This window comes from Anomaloglossus baeobatrachus, chromosome 12 (assembly GCF_048569485.1).
Source record: "Anomaloglossus baeobatrachus isolate aAnoBae1 chromosome 12, aAnoBae1.hap1, whole genome shotgun sequence".
Lineage (NCBI taxonomy): Eukaryota > Metazoa > Chordata > Amphibia > Anura > Aromobatidae > Anomaloglossus > Anomaloglossus baeobatrachus.
In genome coordinates this window covers 65,393,254-65,408,945 of record NC_134364.1, presented here as the reverse complement: position 1 = coordinate 65,408,945, position 15,692 = coordinate 65,393,254, and the positions used below count along the sequence as shown (strand labels likewise).

The 15,692-nt window shown below is 44.8% G+C and overlaps 1 protein-coding gene across 2 annotated transcripts in view; it reads left to right on the top strand.

Annotated features, from left to right (window-relative positions):
* Window positions 1-15,692, top strand: part of MDGA2 (MAM domain containing glycosylphosphatidylinositol anchor 2) — a 798,087-nt gene that overhangs the window by 397,398 nt on the left and 384,997 nt on the right. For both annotated transcript variants that reach the window (XM_075331178.1, XM_075331177.1), the window contains exon 3: window positions 5,143-5,317. In XM_075331178.1, coding sequence (XP_075187293.1) covers window positions 5,143-5,317 — 175 coding nt within the window. The remainder of the gene's footprint in view (window positions 1-5,142; window positions 5,318-15,692) is intronic.

The window sequence follows — 15,692 nt, the reverse complement described above, 5'->3', positions numbered from 1 at the left end:
CTGCTGAAAAGATGTAATTGGTAGCATCAGGGAAGGAGGGGTGAAAGAGCCTGACCTGACAGAAGACTTAAGAAATACCCAGTTGAACTACAAGCAGAGATTTCACATACTGCGCTCCAAAAGTAAGAAATGTGAATATCTCTGCAATGGAATGACGTAGCGCAAAACGGAGAAGAGTGAAAGAATCAGGTGTGAGCAGGGATTTTTACAAGGTGTTTATTGTATTTGAGCAAGTGACAGGGCCTCTTTAAAAAAACAAAGCGTATATAAAATGTGGTTATATCTTTAGGTCACCTACACATATTTGTTAAAAAAAATGTACATGTGGGTCTTTGCATTTTGACCCCCTGTGTGACTCCCCATGTGTACATATGTCATCGGAGATTTTAATGAGTATGCGTGTGAACATGTTACCAGTATGTGTGAAAACGGATGCCATACCTACTGGTAATACGGACACGTGAAGGGGGCCTTACGTGGTATAACCTAGAAGTTAGCAATATTATAAATCTGTTCTGCTTCCCATCTATTCACGGATCCTATTAGTATTCTGTACATTCTTCTTTTTCCTTTCTTCCTCTTATTCATTACATGAAGCAGAAGAGAATGTATTCTATATAAAGAGGTATGTTATGCCGATGTGAGCGGAATATTCGCACTTTATTCTTTATTGTGTACTTTGCTTTATTTCCCTTGTAGAAGAGTGAGCACCAATGAACCGAGGCTTGATCGCGCTATATCGGCATTGTTAGGCTCCAGGCATTGCAAAGTTCATTGGTGAATGACATTTCATCTTTAGAAGAACCATTAAAATTAAAAATATCGGGAAGGATTATAATATCCGAGTACAAGCGAGCACAGGCCTATTGTTACTATTATCCTCAAGGATAGAAGTCTACGCATAATGAGATGCCTACACGGTGTGCAGATGTAGCAAGCTCCCAAGAACATCTGACATGCTACATCTATTGACTTAACATGATAAACATTGGTTAAGTGCTGTACACTATTTATGTTGGACAACGAAGATTGCAGATTGCGAAGGCGGGCTATGTTATCACTGTACTTAGGGATAATAGGCAAGTCGGCACTCAAGGAGTTGGGCTTCAGCATTGTAAGATATTGCAAAGCACATTTTTATGTGGGCATCAGAAGAAATCCAATAAAATGTATGATCTCTTAGGGCCTTACTGATGGTGTCCCCACTAGCCAAGAGATTTTGGGTGCCCATATGTGAATAGAACAAATCACTAGTCCATTCTATGATTATCATGGGTGAGCGTGGCATGGGCCTCTGGGTATCTGACGCACCACAATAAACACAACAAACAAAGGGGACACCGGGTTCACGATAAAAACGGAGGGCCCAGGAGCTAGTGAGAGGGGTAGATTGGAAACCTCCTATCCTCACCTGCAGCTGTCCCTACTCTTCTAGGCAGTCCCTATACAGTCTACGTAACTGTCGCTGAGCAGGAACCTGAGACCCTGAAAAGTCCTGAAGATACCCTGGCTAGTGAGAGGCAGATAAGGTTCATTAGACCCACCACTGCATTAATAGGACACAAGGGAAGGGAAGACAAACCGGGGAAACAGCAACGAAAAACGGATAAAGCTCAAGTTCAGGACACCTCCTTAGCAGGACATTCCACCGAGGCAGCCAGAGAACAATGAGATTGTATCTTCAGCAAGGATTGCTGGGAAACACCACTAATTACACCTGAAGGGGCATGGCTACAAAGCAGCTGCAGCTGAAATGCTCTGCTAAAAGATGCTGGCCAAAAAACTGACATTAACTCATTAGGCACTGAAAGAAATTAAACCACATTTAAATATAGAGCTCCAGATGAAAATGAGGGATTCCAACACATAATCCATCACTAGTCTCCAAAAATAGAGAGACGACTGTAACAATGAGTTTTCAGGAAAGGGAGTGCGCACTAGAGATAAGGGAATGTGCCAAAATTGGATGTAAAACATTCGCTGAAAGTTCAATTAACATCTATTTCATTTGATACAAATTCATTTGTTCATAAAGGCCATTTATTATGCTCCGAATTCTTTACATACCCCAGAGCATGATAAACAGAGGGGTTAAAAAATAAAAATTATTATAGTCACCTCATCCCCACCTGTCCTTGCAATGCAGCTCCAAATCTGGTCTTCCACTGGCTCACGTCCTCCTGCCGGCTCCAGTGTTCTCTTCTGTCTTTAGTCTTGTCTTTTTGGCAACTCCATTGCTCACTTAGCATCATGAGACACCATGACGTGCATCATCAGGCCGTGTGATCAGGACACTTGAGGCCTAGTAAGTGCCGAAGGCGCAGAAGAGCAAAGATGAATGAGAAGACTGGAGACAGAAAAAAAGCAACCAGTGGTTGACCAAGTAAGAATCTGCAGTGCCAAATCAGGTTTGAATTTAACCCTTTTCCAGCCCTAAAAATAATTAAGCAAAGTGGCATGCATAAGGTTACGCCTTTGCTTGGGTCAAGGCAATCGAATTCAGATTATGGTGAATCCAAATTTTGGGGGGCATTCAAAGCAAATTAAATTTACTTCAAATTGAGTCACGTATCTCGAGAGCTCACCACACCATTCACTTGTTATTTGGAGCTAAAGGGGTCATGTGTGACCACAACTCCCATAAAAAGTGAATGGAGCAGTGGTCAATCATGAATATTAACCTTCCACCCACAGTGAAGACTTTAAACTTATTCTCATAGTTGGGGGATCATATACTGGAAAGACCCATATGGATCATACCTTTATCCACGGCTTGTCAACAATGAATTTGGATAGAATTATACATTAGGCGGTGTTCACTCGCTAAAATTGACTAGACATCATATGTGACATCATTATTATGTGGAAGAAGCTTTTTTTCTAGAAAACATTTTTAAATAGTACCAACTGGAGGTGATATTTTGTGTAGGTGACCATGAATATTTAGAGCATATGTGCCTACCCACTTTTTAAAAAACCCTTAGATATGCTGTTATTCTTCCCATGGGTCTAATCATTACTACGGTCTAGAAGATTTTTGGAGAAAAAATTATATTTATGTCCATGAGACTTAAGGCTACTTTACACGCTGCGATATCGGTCCCGATATCGCTAGCGTGGGTACCCGCCCCCATCTGTTGTGCGGCACGGGCAAATCGCTGCCCGTGTCGCACAACATCGCGCAGACCCGTCACACATACTTACCTGCCCGGCAACGTCGCTGTGACCGGCGAACCGCCTCCTTTCTAAGGGGGCGGTCCGTGTGGCGTCACAGTGACGTCACTGAGCGGCCGCCCAATAGAAGCGGAGGGGTGGAGATGAGTGGCCGGAACATCCCGCCCACCTCCTTCCTTCCTCATAGCGCCCGGGACGCAGGTAAGGAGAGGTTCCTCGTTCCTGCGGCATCACACATAGTGATGTGTGCTGTCGCAGGAGCGACGAACTACTTCGTTACTGCTGCAGTAACGATAATCGAGAATGGATGTGTCACCGATGAGCGATTTTGCACGTTTTTGCAATGATGGAAAATCGCTCATCGGTGTCACACGCAGCAACATCGCTAATGCGGCCGGATGTGCGTCACAAATTCCGTGACCCCAACGACTCCGCATTAGCGATGTCGCAGCGTGTAAAGCCCCCTTTACGGAAGTAAAACAGACCTCTAGGACTCCAAGGAGAATTGGCTCTTCTGTGAAGAACACATTTTATTTGCATGCATACTAATTCATCAGCTCTGGCATCCAATGTTCTTTTCAGAGGGCAGGATAAATTATATGACGATAAAGTACAGGGGACATGGAGGTCTATACAAAGTATATGGTTTGGTAAATTGAATGCCACACTAATACATCTTCCCAATAAACCCTTCATCAATTTCTCACCATGCTTCCCAACTTTTACTGACTCCAAAACAGTTTCATGTACAGTAGAGTTATCTTCTGTTGAACCATTGGACTTCTTATTGTATCAGAACCTCAGACCAATGTTGGATTCTTCTCCTACCAATTGTGGTTTTCAGAGGGCAGGAAAAAGTATTTGTTGGTAACGTGGAGGGAACATGGAGGTCTACACAAAGTAGATGGTTTGGGAAACTGTATGTCATGCAAATACATTTTCCAAATTAGCCCTCCATCAATTTCTCACCATGCTTTCCAACTTTTACTGACTCCAAATCAGTTTAACGTACAGTAGAGATGTCTTCTGTTGATCCATTGGGCTTCTTATTGTATCAGAACCTCAGAACAATGTAGGATTTTTCTCCTACCTATTGTGCTTTTCAGAGGGCAGGAAAAAGTATGTGTTGGTAACGTGGAGGGGACATGGAGGGCTACACAAAGTAGATGGTTTGGGAAATTGTATGCCGTGCAAATATATTTTCCAAATTAGCCCTCCATCAATTTCTCACCATGTTTTCCATTACTGACTCAAAATCAGCTTCATATACAGTAGAATTGCCTTCTGTTGAACCATTGGGCTTCTTATTTTCTAGAAACTCATACCAATGTTGGATTCTTCTCCTACCAATTGTGCTTTTCAGAGGACAGGAATAAGTATGTTATGGTAAAGTAGAGCGGACATGGAGGTCTACACAAAGTAAAGGTTTTTATAAATTGTATGCCGCGCTAATATATTTTCCCAATTAGCCCGCCATCAATTTCTCACCATGTTTTCCAACTTTTCCTGACTCCAAATCAGCTTCACCTATGTAAAGTTGTCTTCTGTTGAACCATTGGGCTCCTTGTTGTATTAGAAGCTCAGACCAATGTAGGATTCTTCTCCTACCAGTTGTGCTTTTCAGAGGGCAGGAAAAAGTATGTAACGGTAATATAGAGGGAACATAGAGGTATACACAAAGTAGATGGTTTGGGAAGTTGTATGCCACGCTAACACATCTTCCCGATAAGCCCTCCATCAATTTCTCATCATGCTTTCCAACTGTTACTGACTCGAAACCAGTTTCACGTACAGTAGAGATGTCTTCTGCTGAACCATTGGGTTCCTTATAGCGTGAGAGCCTCAGACCAATGTAGGACTCTTCTCCTACCAAAATGTTTTTCTAATATCTAATGTCAAGTTCATGTTGACCAAACTTGCTGTTGTTATCTAGTACAACTCTAACAGTATTTTCTGATGCTTGCTCAGATCAGGTGGACCAAAACGGCAGGAAGTGCGTCCGATAGATTCCAAGACTCCAGTGTTTTCAACGAGACCTTGAGGATTACAAACATCCAGAGACATCAAGGAGGAAGATACTATTGCAAAGCAGAAAATGGGCTGGGCTCTCCTGCAATAAAGTCTATCCGAGTGGATGTATATTGTAAGTACAACAGGCCATTACTCTCTTCTAGACCTTTCATATTGTATAGGGTATAATGATGTATAGGGCATCCATCCTTCTTTATGTACAGTCCATACCACTGCTGATTACTCTCATCCATCGCTTTATTGTTGCATGTCACATAGAATTGTGTAAAGCATCCGTTCCTGATTATTCTCTGCCGTTGCGGAGCGCATGTGATTGAGTGCTGGATATAGCTTCTGTCTACACATAAATAGAAGAGGTTATGACAAAGGATGAACCTAAATGACAAAGTCTATAATACAGAATGAAAAGTGATGCTATAAAAATAAACAGATCCAGACGAAGGAAGGGCACCGGAAATTTACTGCAGGTCACCAGATTTATAGAAAGCACTGGGAGAAATCTTGCATCGTTAAGACCATCAACATGACCGAATATCAAAATTGCTAATAGGTAGCCAGTCAAATTCTGCCGGCTCATATTATGGGCCCCGATTGTCCATCATTTTGATTTTAATCAATGCCATTCATTTTTACGAGTTAGTAATGGAATGATTTGTCCCCAATTATGTGAGGAATTAGAGATGAACAAATATGATGAGGTTTGCTCAGATTTGGCTGGAAAATTTGTTTTGCATTGAAATTAATTTGACCTGAATCAAATTTTGGTAAAAGCCATGATATTATGCTATGAGGTCTCCAAATCTCTAGAGGATAGTAAACGGAGATGTTAATAAAATCACAAACACTACTTTCACCTTGCTCTACATCTATATTGGCGCCACACTTCCTTGCCCGGTCCTCCACCGGCTCACTTCCTCCCTCGGCCTCCAGTCCTCTCTTCCATTCAGTCTCCTTTACTCTTTGGAGCCTCAAGTGTTTACTAAGACTCAAGCAATGCCATTAGTGATGGGTGAACATGCTCGCCACTGCTCGTTTCTGGATCAAGCATCGGGTTGCATTGAAGCAACTCGAGCCCCAAGCATAATTGGGAAACTTGAGCATTTTGAAACTCAGATGCTCGAGGGTCGATTGAGTAGCGAGCAGTGGTGAGCATGTTCACCCATCACTAAAAGGATGACACCACATGAGGTGGAAGCAGCACTAGAGGCACCGAATAATGGATAGAGAAGAGAAGACAAGACTATAAGGAAGGGAGTGAGTGAACTGCAGCCAAAATTTTGCTTAACCGTAAAGGGTCAGGCAAACAATTAAAAAAAATAATAATATCTCCCGCTCACCTGTTTGCCCACTCTTGCAGCCCACCATCCAGTTACCCACATCTCGTCGTTTCCCCTTCCCTCCTCCCACCCAAGCTCTTCAATTGATTCTATGGCTTCTGGCTCAACTAGGCCTCTGATGTCACTGTGTGCAAAGCCATCACTCAAGGAAAGGGAAAAAGATGAGACAGGCTGTGGGGACTGTAAGAAAAGGGAGTGGTGACAGATCTAATAACATCTTCTGTGGACAGGCTAATGGCCGGAGCATGCTAGGATAGGACGGTTGGGAGCCAATACCGGGAGGTTTCAAACAGGAGAATAAACGTCAGGCAGAAGGTTTGTTACATTTTGGAAATACCAAGTTAGATCAAAGATAACCAATCATACATGAAACTACCGTATACGAGACAGAATGTGTATACAACATATTTGTGTGGATAGTGCATGAGATTTAGGGATGTAGTGGACCTACGGAAGACTCAATAGAGGCGCCGAAGATTAGAACAAAATCTAAACAAGCACCCTTGTAAAAATTTTGGGCAAAGGTTAAACAAGAGAAATCAAGAACAGAGTAGAGGATAAAATATAAGCAAACAGGAAGCTAAGCTTATAACTGGCAACCAGTGGTGAAAGTCACAGGATTAAATAGTGTGATCCCTGCTTGGGGTCATAGAAGGGAACAATCAGTTGACACGAGTTAACTGCCAAGATCCTAGTCTGACAGATAACACCAGTCCCAGAATTACCCAAACTGCTGCACTGTCACCTAATTCCACCTGCAATAGAGACACAGCATAGACTGGCAACAGGAGCAGACACAGAAGCAATGAACATGGAAGTGAATGCAACAATAGGGTTTTTGTAAATTTTGAGTTAGTAAGGGGCAGTGGGAGACAGCGGTCCTTCATCTTTTAGCAGTAATAGAGAGCAGTGTAAAAAGACATCTATCTATTTTAAAGAGGACTAACTATCGGGGTTTTCTTAAAAATCTAAAGCCAGTGCTATACTGGCGCTATCATATGATTATATACATACCTTTAGTTGTGAGATCAGATGTATACTTTCTGAAATATAGGCAAGTAAAGTTTGTGAAATGCACTGTTATTTAATGAAAGGTGCAACTGAATATCTAATAGGTGGGTGGGGTTTTCTTAGTTATTCCTTCCCCTGTCTGCCTGTCTGTCCTTCCTCCCCTGTCTCTGTTATTACATGGGGAGAAAGGACAGGGAGAGGAAGGACAGGCAGCAAACAGGGGCTGTAATAGCAAGCAAACCCTCTCCCACCTATTAGATATTCTGCAGCACCTATCAATCAAATAACAGTGCATATCACACACTTTAGTTGCCTGTATTTCAGAAGCTATACATCCGATCTCACAACTACAGGTATGTATAGAATCAGCCTGACAGTGCTAATATAGGACTGGCTTTAGTTTATATAGGAAAATCCTGGTGGGTGGTCCTCTTTAAGGGCCCAAGAAATGTGTATAGTACTGTGTAATTCCTCATTTCTTCTCAAGAGGCACTGCAGGGAAAGGAACACTTGTAGCTGGATTTCCCTGTTTACAGACAGAGATTCCACTAGCAGGAAACCAATTGTGGACATTTCTAACAAAACAAGATTATCCAAAGTGGTTAATCCCATTATGGGTGAACTGTAATATTTTTCTACAACCCTTTGTGTCCTTTTATTGTGCACCTTATTACTCCTTGTCCATTAATGATACTTGTATTTATTGTTATATAATGGAGTGAGTTTTCATGACTTGACAATAGATTATTATTTTTCTGAAAAATACAGCTTAATATGCTGTCATGAAAAAAAACCCATAAAAAGCGTCAAAATAATAAGCATTTGTGTCCCTGGAATGGACACTGTTGTGTTAGAATAAAGCCAGTGTTTTTTTCTCAGTTGTATCGTGAGTATAGAGAACAATCAGCCAAAGCGTTCTGCGAGCCGCCAAGTGCTGTCACATTGTTTGTAATGTGTGTGGAAATTAGAGATTTTTGCTTGTGGGAGCAGTGATGGATAACTCATATGTAGCAAGAAAGAATGATTTTACAATGAGGACATAAAGTAAACTAGAGAAAATTTACTACAGGCTTTTTTTATTAACATTAAAGGGAAGGTTTTGGCAATATTTTCTTTCCTTACTCATAATCTACATTAAATAAATATATATATATATATATATATATATACATATATATTGTAATCTTGCAATTCTCACATTGGGCACTGGGGCTTTTTTAGACTCTTACTTCCTGTTGTTTCAGGAAACAACACATGTACATTAATTAGCAGCAACAAACAGGCTTTGAAGTTATCTTTTGTGTTTTAGCATCTTATTGTCACAATTCCATTGTGCAAAACATTCTTTCTCTGACACCTCATTGGGGGACACAGGACCATGGGTGTTATGCTGCCTATCCATAGGAGGACACTAAGTAGATGCAAAAGCATAGCTCATCCTCTGCAGTATACACCCCCTAGCCGGGCCAGGCAACCTCAGTTTTAGCTTAGTGTCTGTAGGAGGCACTTCCTTTCAAGGTTTGTTATTTTTTGAGGGCGACGGTTTCCTTTTGGGACCAATCTCCCACTACCATCAACGGGCGGGAACGTGGAGTGTTGCCTCCACGTACCCCCTCCTGCGACGCTGGATCCTGGGCTGGACGACGGGTTCCACAGACACCGATTTTCCAAAGCCCAGGGTAGAGGCCTATGCCCCTATAGCACAATTCCTCAGCCCCTCTTTGCAGGCTCTGAGTTGAATATGGCACCAATTCCTCAGCCCCTCTTTGCAGGCTCTGAGTTGAATATGGCACCGGCGTGACTGGACACAGCAAGCTGAATCTGCTATTTTCACTGCCTGGAAAGCAATGTTTATGGTGAGATTCCCCCTGACTGGTTTCCCAGACAAAGGGAGAAAAGACGCTGCAGGGAAGGCCCCAGGACATCTACAGTATTTATTATGAGAAAGTCCCTTGCTGGGTGCAAGGAGGAGAGAAGGATCCTGAACACACAGGGTTAACTTTTCTCTAGCTTGCTGGCTGGAGGAGGGGGGGAGTCCCTCCTGTTTGCAGAGAATCTGCACAGATAATTTCCTGGTGGCAGGGGGAGTGCACCGATCTCAGGGACTCACGCTGTTTATTTGCTTTGTTTATTTGCTTTAGCAGAAAAGCCGGCTGATAACCACCAGTGACAAGCTGTGTGCTGACTGGAAAGAGAGGGAGGAAAACTATCAGAAGCTCCCTTCCCGCCGTTTTTTTACTACCCACAGCGGGGGAGCACACTGACTTCATCTTCAAGCTCTTATAGCGCTAAGCCCCGCCCCCCCACGGGCGTGATAAGCCCGCCCCCCTCAGGAATGCGTGCGAAGATCTCCATAGAGCTTCATCCTTCCTGAGGACAGGGCCATCGGCTAATTCGGGTAAGGTGCTTGCTTCACTTGTAGCTCTGCTGAGCATTGCTCCCCCTCCTGGCATACTCCTATCAGGAACATGCAGAATTCTAAGGGCACTAAGAGTGCTAAAGCCCACATAGTCTATTATTCAGCCTGCACTGCCTGCCATGCTGAGTTACCACGTAAACACACCTCTTCTCTCTGTGAGTCCTGTGTCCCTATAGCTCCCCGAGACCCCCCTGCCACCACCGCCGCAACCGTCAGCCCAGAGCCTAGGGCTCCCAGCCCACCGCAATGGGCACAGTTTCTGTCCCAATCCATGGAAAAACTGTCACAGAACCTGGTGCTGGCTATTAGAGTTGAGCGCGGTTCGAGGTTCGAGGTTCTCCAGTTCGCGGCTCGAGTGATTTTGGGGGCTGTTCTAGATAGAACTAGAACTCGAGCTTTTTGCTAAAGCTCGATAGTTCTAGATACGTTCAAGAACGGTTCTAGCAGCAAAAAGACCAGCTAATTACTATCTGGCTTTCCGCTGTAATAGTGTAAGTCACTCTATGACTCACACTATTATGAAATTTCAGTGTATAGTGTGCGAGAACAGCGCATTCAGATCACTGCTGTATGGATAATGGCGATCGCCAATTTTTTTTTTCTTTTCCTTGTCTTTTTTCCCTAAGCACTCGCGTGTAGTGGGGCGGGCCAGCATGTCAGCCAATCCCAGACACACACACAGCTAAGTGGACTTTTAGCCAGAGAAGCAACGGCATGTGTGATAGAATGTCCATGTCACATGTCCCTGCATTATAAAAACGAGTATCTTCCCGTCCGGACGCCATTATCTCTTCTGCGTCCTTGGTGTCAGTCATCGCTGGCGCAGTGCCTATCTCCGATACTGCTGTGTACGCTCTATACACAGCGCTGTACAGAATAGGGATAGCACTTTCTATCAGTCCTTTTAAGGGCTAATACCGGCAGGGTCAGCGCCATAGGTGACAGGTCCGTGAAAACAGAGTTTACCAGCTACACAAGATGACAGCGTCTGTGTAGCTAAGGTCAGGGATTTCCTCGCTGCATTTCCCCATTAGGAGGGATAGAAAGGCAGGCTTCCTTTCCTCTACCCAGAGACCCACAACCCTGCCACTGTACCCTCCTGCCCTTTGCACACTCAAACTCATTGTTACTAAACCATTATACTAGCAAACACTGAGTGAACTTAGTGGCATCCTAAAAGTGGCTGTTGGACTTCTGTATTGTCCCACTAGTGCAAAGATATTTGCAGCACGTCTGCCTGCATTGCACACTCAAACTCATTGTTACTAAGCCATTATACTAGCAAACACTGAGGAAACTTAGTGGCATCCTAAATGTGGCTGTTGGACTTCTGTATTGTCCCACTAGTGCAAAGATATTTGCAGCACGTCTGCCTGCATTGCACACTCAAACTCATTGTTACTAAGCCATTATACTAGCAAACACTGAGGGAACTTAGTGGCATCATAAAAGTGGCTGTTGGACTTCTGTATTGTCCCACTAGTGCAAAGATATTTGCAGCACGTCTGCCTGCATTGCACACTCAAACTCATTGTTACTAAGCCATTATACTAGCAAACACTGAGTGAACTTAGTGGCATCCTAAACGTGGCTGTTGGACTTCTGTATTGTCCCACTAGTGCAAAGATATTTGCAGCACGTCTGCCTGCATTGCACACTCAAACTCATTGTTACTAAGCCATTATACTAGCAAACACTGAGGGAACTTAGTGGCATCATAAAAGTGGCTGTTGGACTTCTGCATTGTCCCACTAGTGCAAAGATATTTGCAGCACGTCTGCCTGCATTGCACACTCAAACTCATTGTTACTAAGCCATTATACTAGCAAACACTGAGTGAACTTAGTGGCATCCTAAACGTGGCTGTTGGACTTCTGTATTGCCCCACTAGTGCAAAGATATTTGCAGCACGTCTGCCTGCATTGCACACTCAAACTCATTGTTACTAAGCCATTATACTAGCAAACACTGAGTGAACTTAGTGGCATCCTAAACGTGGCTGTTGGACTTCTGTATTGCCCCACTAGTGCAAAGATATTTGCAGCACGTCTGCCTGCATTGCACACTCAAACTCATTGTTACTAAGCCATTATACTAGCAAACACTGAGTGATCTTAGTGGCATCCTAAACGTGGCTGTTGGACTTCTGTATTGTCCCAGTAGTGCAAAGATATTTGCAGCACGTCTGCCTGCATTGCACACTCAAACTCATTGTTACTAAGCCATTATACTAGCAAACACTGAGTGAATTTAGTGGCATCCTAAACGTGGCTGTTGGACTTCTGTATTGTCCCAGTAGTGCAAAGATATTTGCAGCACGTCTGCCTGCATTGCACACTCAAACTCATTGTTACTAAGCCATTATACTAGCAAACACTGAGTGAACTTAGTGGCATCATAAAAGTGGCTGTTGGACTTCTGTATTGTCCCACTAGTGCAAAGATATTTGCAGCACGTCTGCCTGCATTGCACACTCAAACTCATTGTTACTAAGCCATTATACTAGCAATTTATGCTGCCAGTTTAAGGGCCGTAGTTGCATTGTCAGGGATAATTATTCTTTATTATTCTGCTGTTAATAAAGCTAGACCACCGCTGATATCTACACCACCTCTCAATTTTTACTACCACATTTTAAGTGCACAATCTTGTCGCAATCAAAATGAGTGGCAAAATGACAGATGCTGGTGGAAAGGGGAAGAGGCGTGGTGGAAAAGGAAAAAAAGGGTTTGTCCGTGGGGAAGGTGGCAAAGCTCCATTAACATCTGCTGAAGATAGACCATCTTCCAGCAAAAGTAAGATGTCTACTACTTACCGTGGACAATCCGATGTGCTCCCTTTTTTACAGACATGAACAACTGGAACAAAGGTAGATGATGGCCAAAAAAGGAAAATGCTTGAATGGATCTCAAGTGGTCCAACAAGTGCCCTCTCCGCCACCTCAACTACCGCATCCAAAAAACACCAGTCCTCTGAGTTGTCAGCCCAATCAAACTTGCTTTCTCCCAGCTCTGAAGTCTCCATCCGCCCTGCACAGTATGGTGGAACTGAGATGGCTGAGTCTGCAGAGCTGTTCAGTCACACTATAGCCTGGGAATCAGAGGTCTGCTCCCAAGCTACAGTGAGTACAGACCAGGAAATGGTCTGCAGTGATGCCCAGAACCTTTGTGACTCTGATTCAGGCCGTGAGGACCACGTTTCTGAGCATAATGTTGACCCTTTTTCACAAACTGTAACACCTGTTGTTATAGACAATGAGGAACATACTGATGACGATGAGACGCAGATACCAGATTGGGATGACAACTTAAATATTCGGTCAGGGCAAGAAGAGGCTTGGTCTGAGGGTGAGGGGAGTGCAAACACAACAATTGATGAGCAAGTTCTAGATCCCACCTACTGTCAACCCACAGTCAGGCACTCGAGGAGGTCAACAGAGACGGTGGAGGAGGATGCAACTGACGACGAAGTTACCTTGCGCCTTCCTGGACAGAGTAGGAGTACTGGTAGCACGTCTACAACTGCATCCTCAGCCACCACTGTGCCTCTGAGCACTAGTCGGGGTGGATCAGCAGGTCGCATGCCCTCTAAGCCTTGCCTAGCCTGGTCCTTTTTTGACATAGCAAAAGATCGCCCAAATTATGTGATCTGTCAAATTTGTCATGATTCTGTTAGTAGAGGGCAAAACCTCAGCAGTTTGACAACTTCTTCCATGAATCGTCACATGAATAAATATCATATGTCCCGGTGGGAAGCTCACCGTGCTGCAATGCGGCCTAGCGGAGCGAACCATCCACCGCCTGCCTCTTTTAGTGCATCCGCGCGCTCTTCATCTTCTAGGACTGTGGGGACAGCTGTCACACCTGGTTTTCCACGCACAACTTCCACCACTGTAACCGCAACAGGCAGTTTGCTTGGTAGGTCGTCAGTTGGTTTGGAAGGGGAAACAAGTACGTGTGTACAGCTCTCTCAGACATCGATAGCACCAACGTTTGATGAAGGCGACATCATGTCTACGCCTGCACTTTCCTCACAAAGCTGCATTTTTCCAGGGATACCCTACTCAACACCGTCTACACACAGCAGCCAGATCTCTGTCCCTCAGATGTGGACAAATAAAAGGCCATTTCCTGCGACCCATGACAAAGCTAAGAGGTTGACTTTATCCCTCTGTAAGCTCTTGGCTACCGAAATGCTGCCTTTCCGCCTGGTGGACACACAGGATTTTAGAGACCTTATGTCTGTCGCTGTGCCCCAGTACCAGATGCCCAGTCGCCACTACTTCTCTAAGAAAGGTGTGCCCGCGCTACACCAGCATGTCGCACACAACATCACCGCTTCCTTGAGAAACTCTGTGTGTGAACGGGTGCATTTCACCACCGATACTTGGACCAGTAAGCATGGACAGGGACGTTACATGTCGCTGACTGGGCACTGGGTAACTATGGTGATAGATGGTGAAGGGTCTGCTGCACAAGTCTTGCTGTCCCCACGACTTGTGTGTCAATCCTCTGTCTGTCCAAGTTCCACCACTGCTTCTGCCTCCTCCACCTCATCTGGGTCCTCCACCTCCGCCCAAAGCCTGCCTGGTCAGGCCACCAGCGTTCGCACTGCACAGAAGGAATCACGCACCCCTCATTACTATGCTGGCAGCAGAGCGCAACGGCATCAGGCGGTCTTTAGCTTGACATGTCTTGGAAATAGGAGTCACACAGCAGCTGAGTTGTGGGCAGCTCTGGAGACTGAGCTTAATAAATGGTTGTCTCCACTTAACCTACAGCCTGGTAAGGCCATGTGCGACAATGCTGCAAACCTGGGTGCGGCCCTTCGCCTGGGCAAGGTTACACACGTGCCTTGTATGGCTCACGTGTTGAACCTTGTTGTCCAGCAATTTTTAACACACTATCCCGGCCTAGATGGCCTTCTGATCAGGGCACGAAAACTGTCTGCTCACTTCCGCCGTTCAACCGCCGCAGCTGAGCGACTTGCATCGCTCCAGAAGTCTTTCGGCCTGCCGGTTCATCGGCTGAAATGCGATGTGCCGACACGCTGGAATTCGACTCTCCACATGTTACAGCGACTGTGGCAGCACCGCCGAGCCCTGGTGCAATACGTCATGACGTATAGCCTGGGCCAACGAGATGCAGAGGTGGGGCAGATCACCCTGATGGAGTGGTCTCAGATCAAGGAACTATGCACCCTTCTGCACAGTTTCGACATGGCGACGAATATGTTTAGCGCTGACAATGCCATTATCAGCATGACAATTCCAGTCATTTACATGCTGGAGCACACGCTAAACACTATTCGGAGTCAGGGGGTGGGACAACAGGAAGGGGAGGAACTACAGGAGGATTCATATGCGCAAGACACAACAACATCACCAAGGTCCAGACGTTCATCATCACCAACGCGGCAGGCATGGGACCATGGGGGACAGGGATCAACAAGGGTGCATGGTAGCAGGCGAAATGTTGAGGAATGTGCAGGAGAACATGAAGAAATGGAGGACGAACTGTCCATGGACATGGAAGACTCAGCGGATGAGGGAGACCTTGGTCAAATTTCAGTTGAAAGAGGTTGGGGAGAGATGTCAGAGGAAGAAAGAACGGTTAGCACCTCTATGCCACAAACACAGCGTGGACTTGGTCCGCATGGCTGCGCAAGACACATGAGTGCCTTCTTGCTGCACTACCTCCAACATGACCCTCGTATTGTCA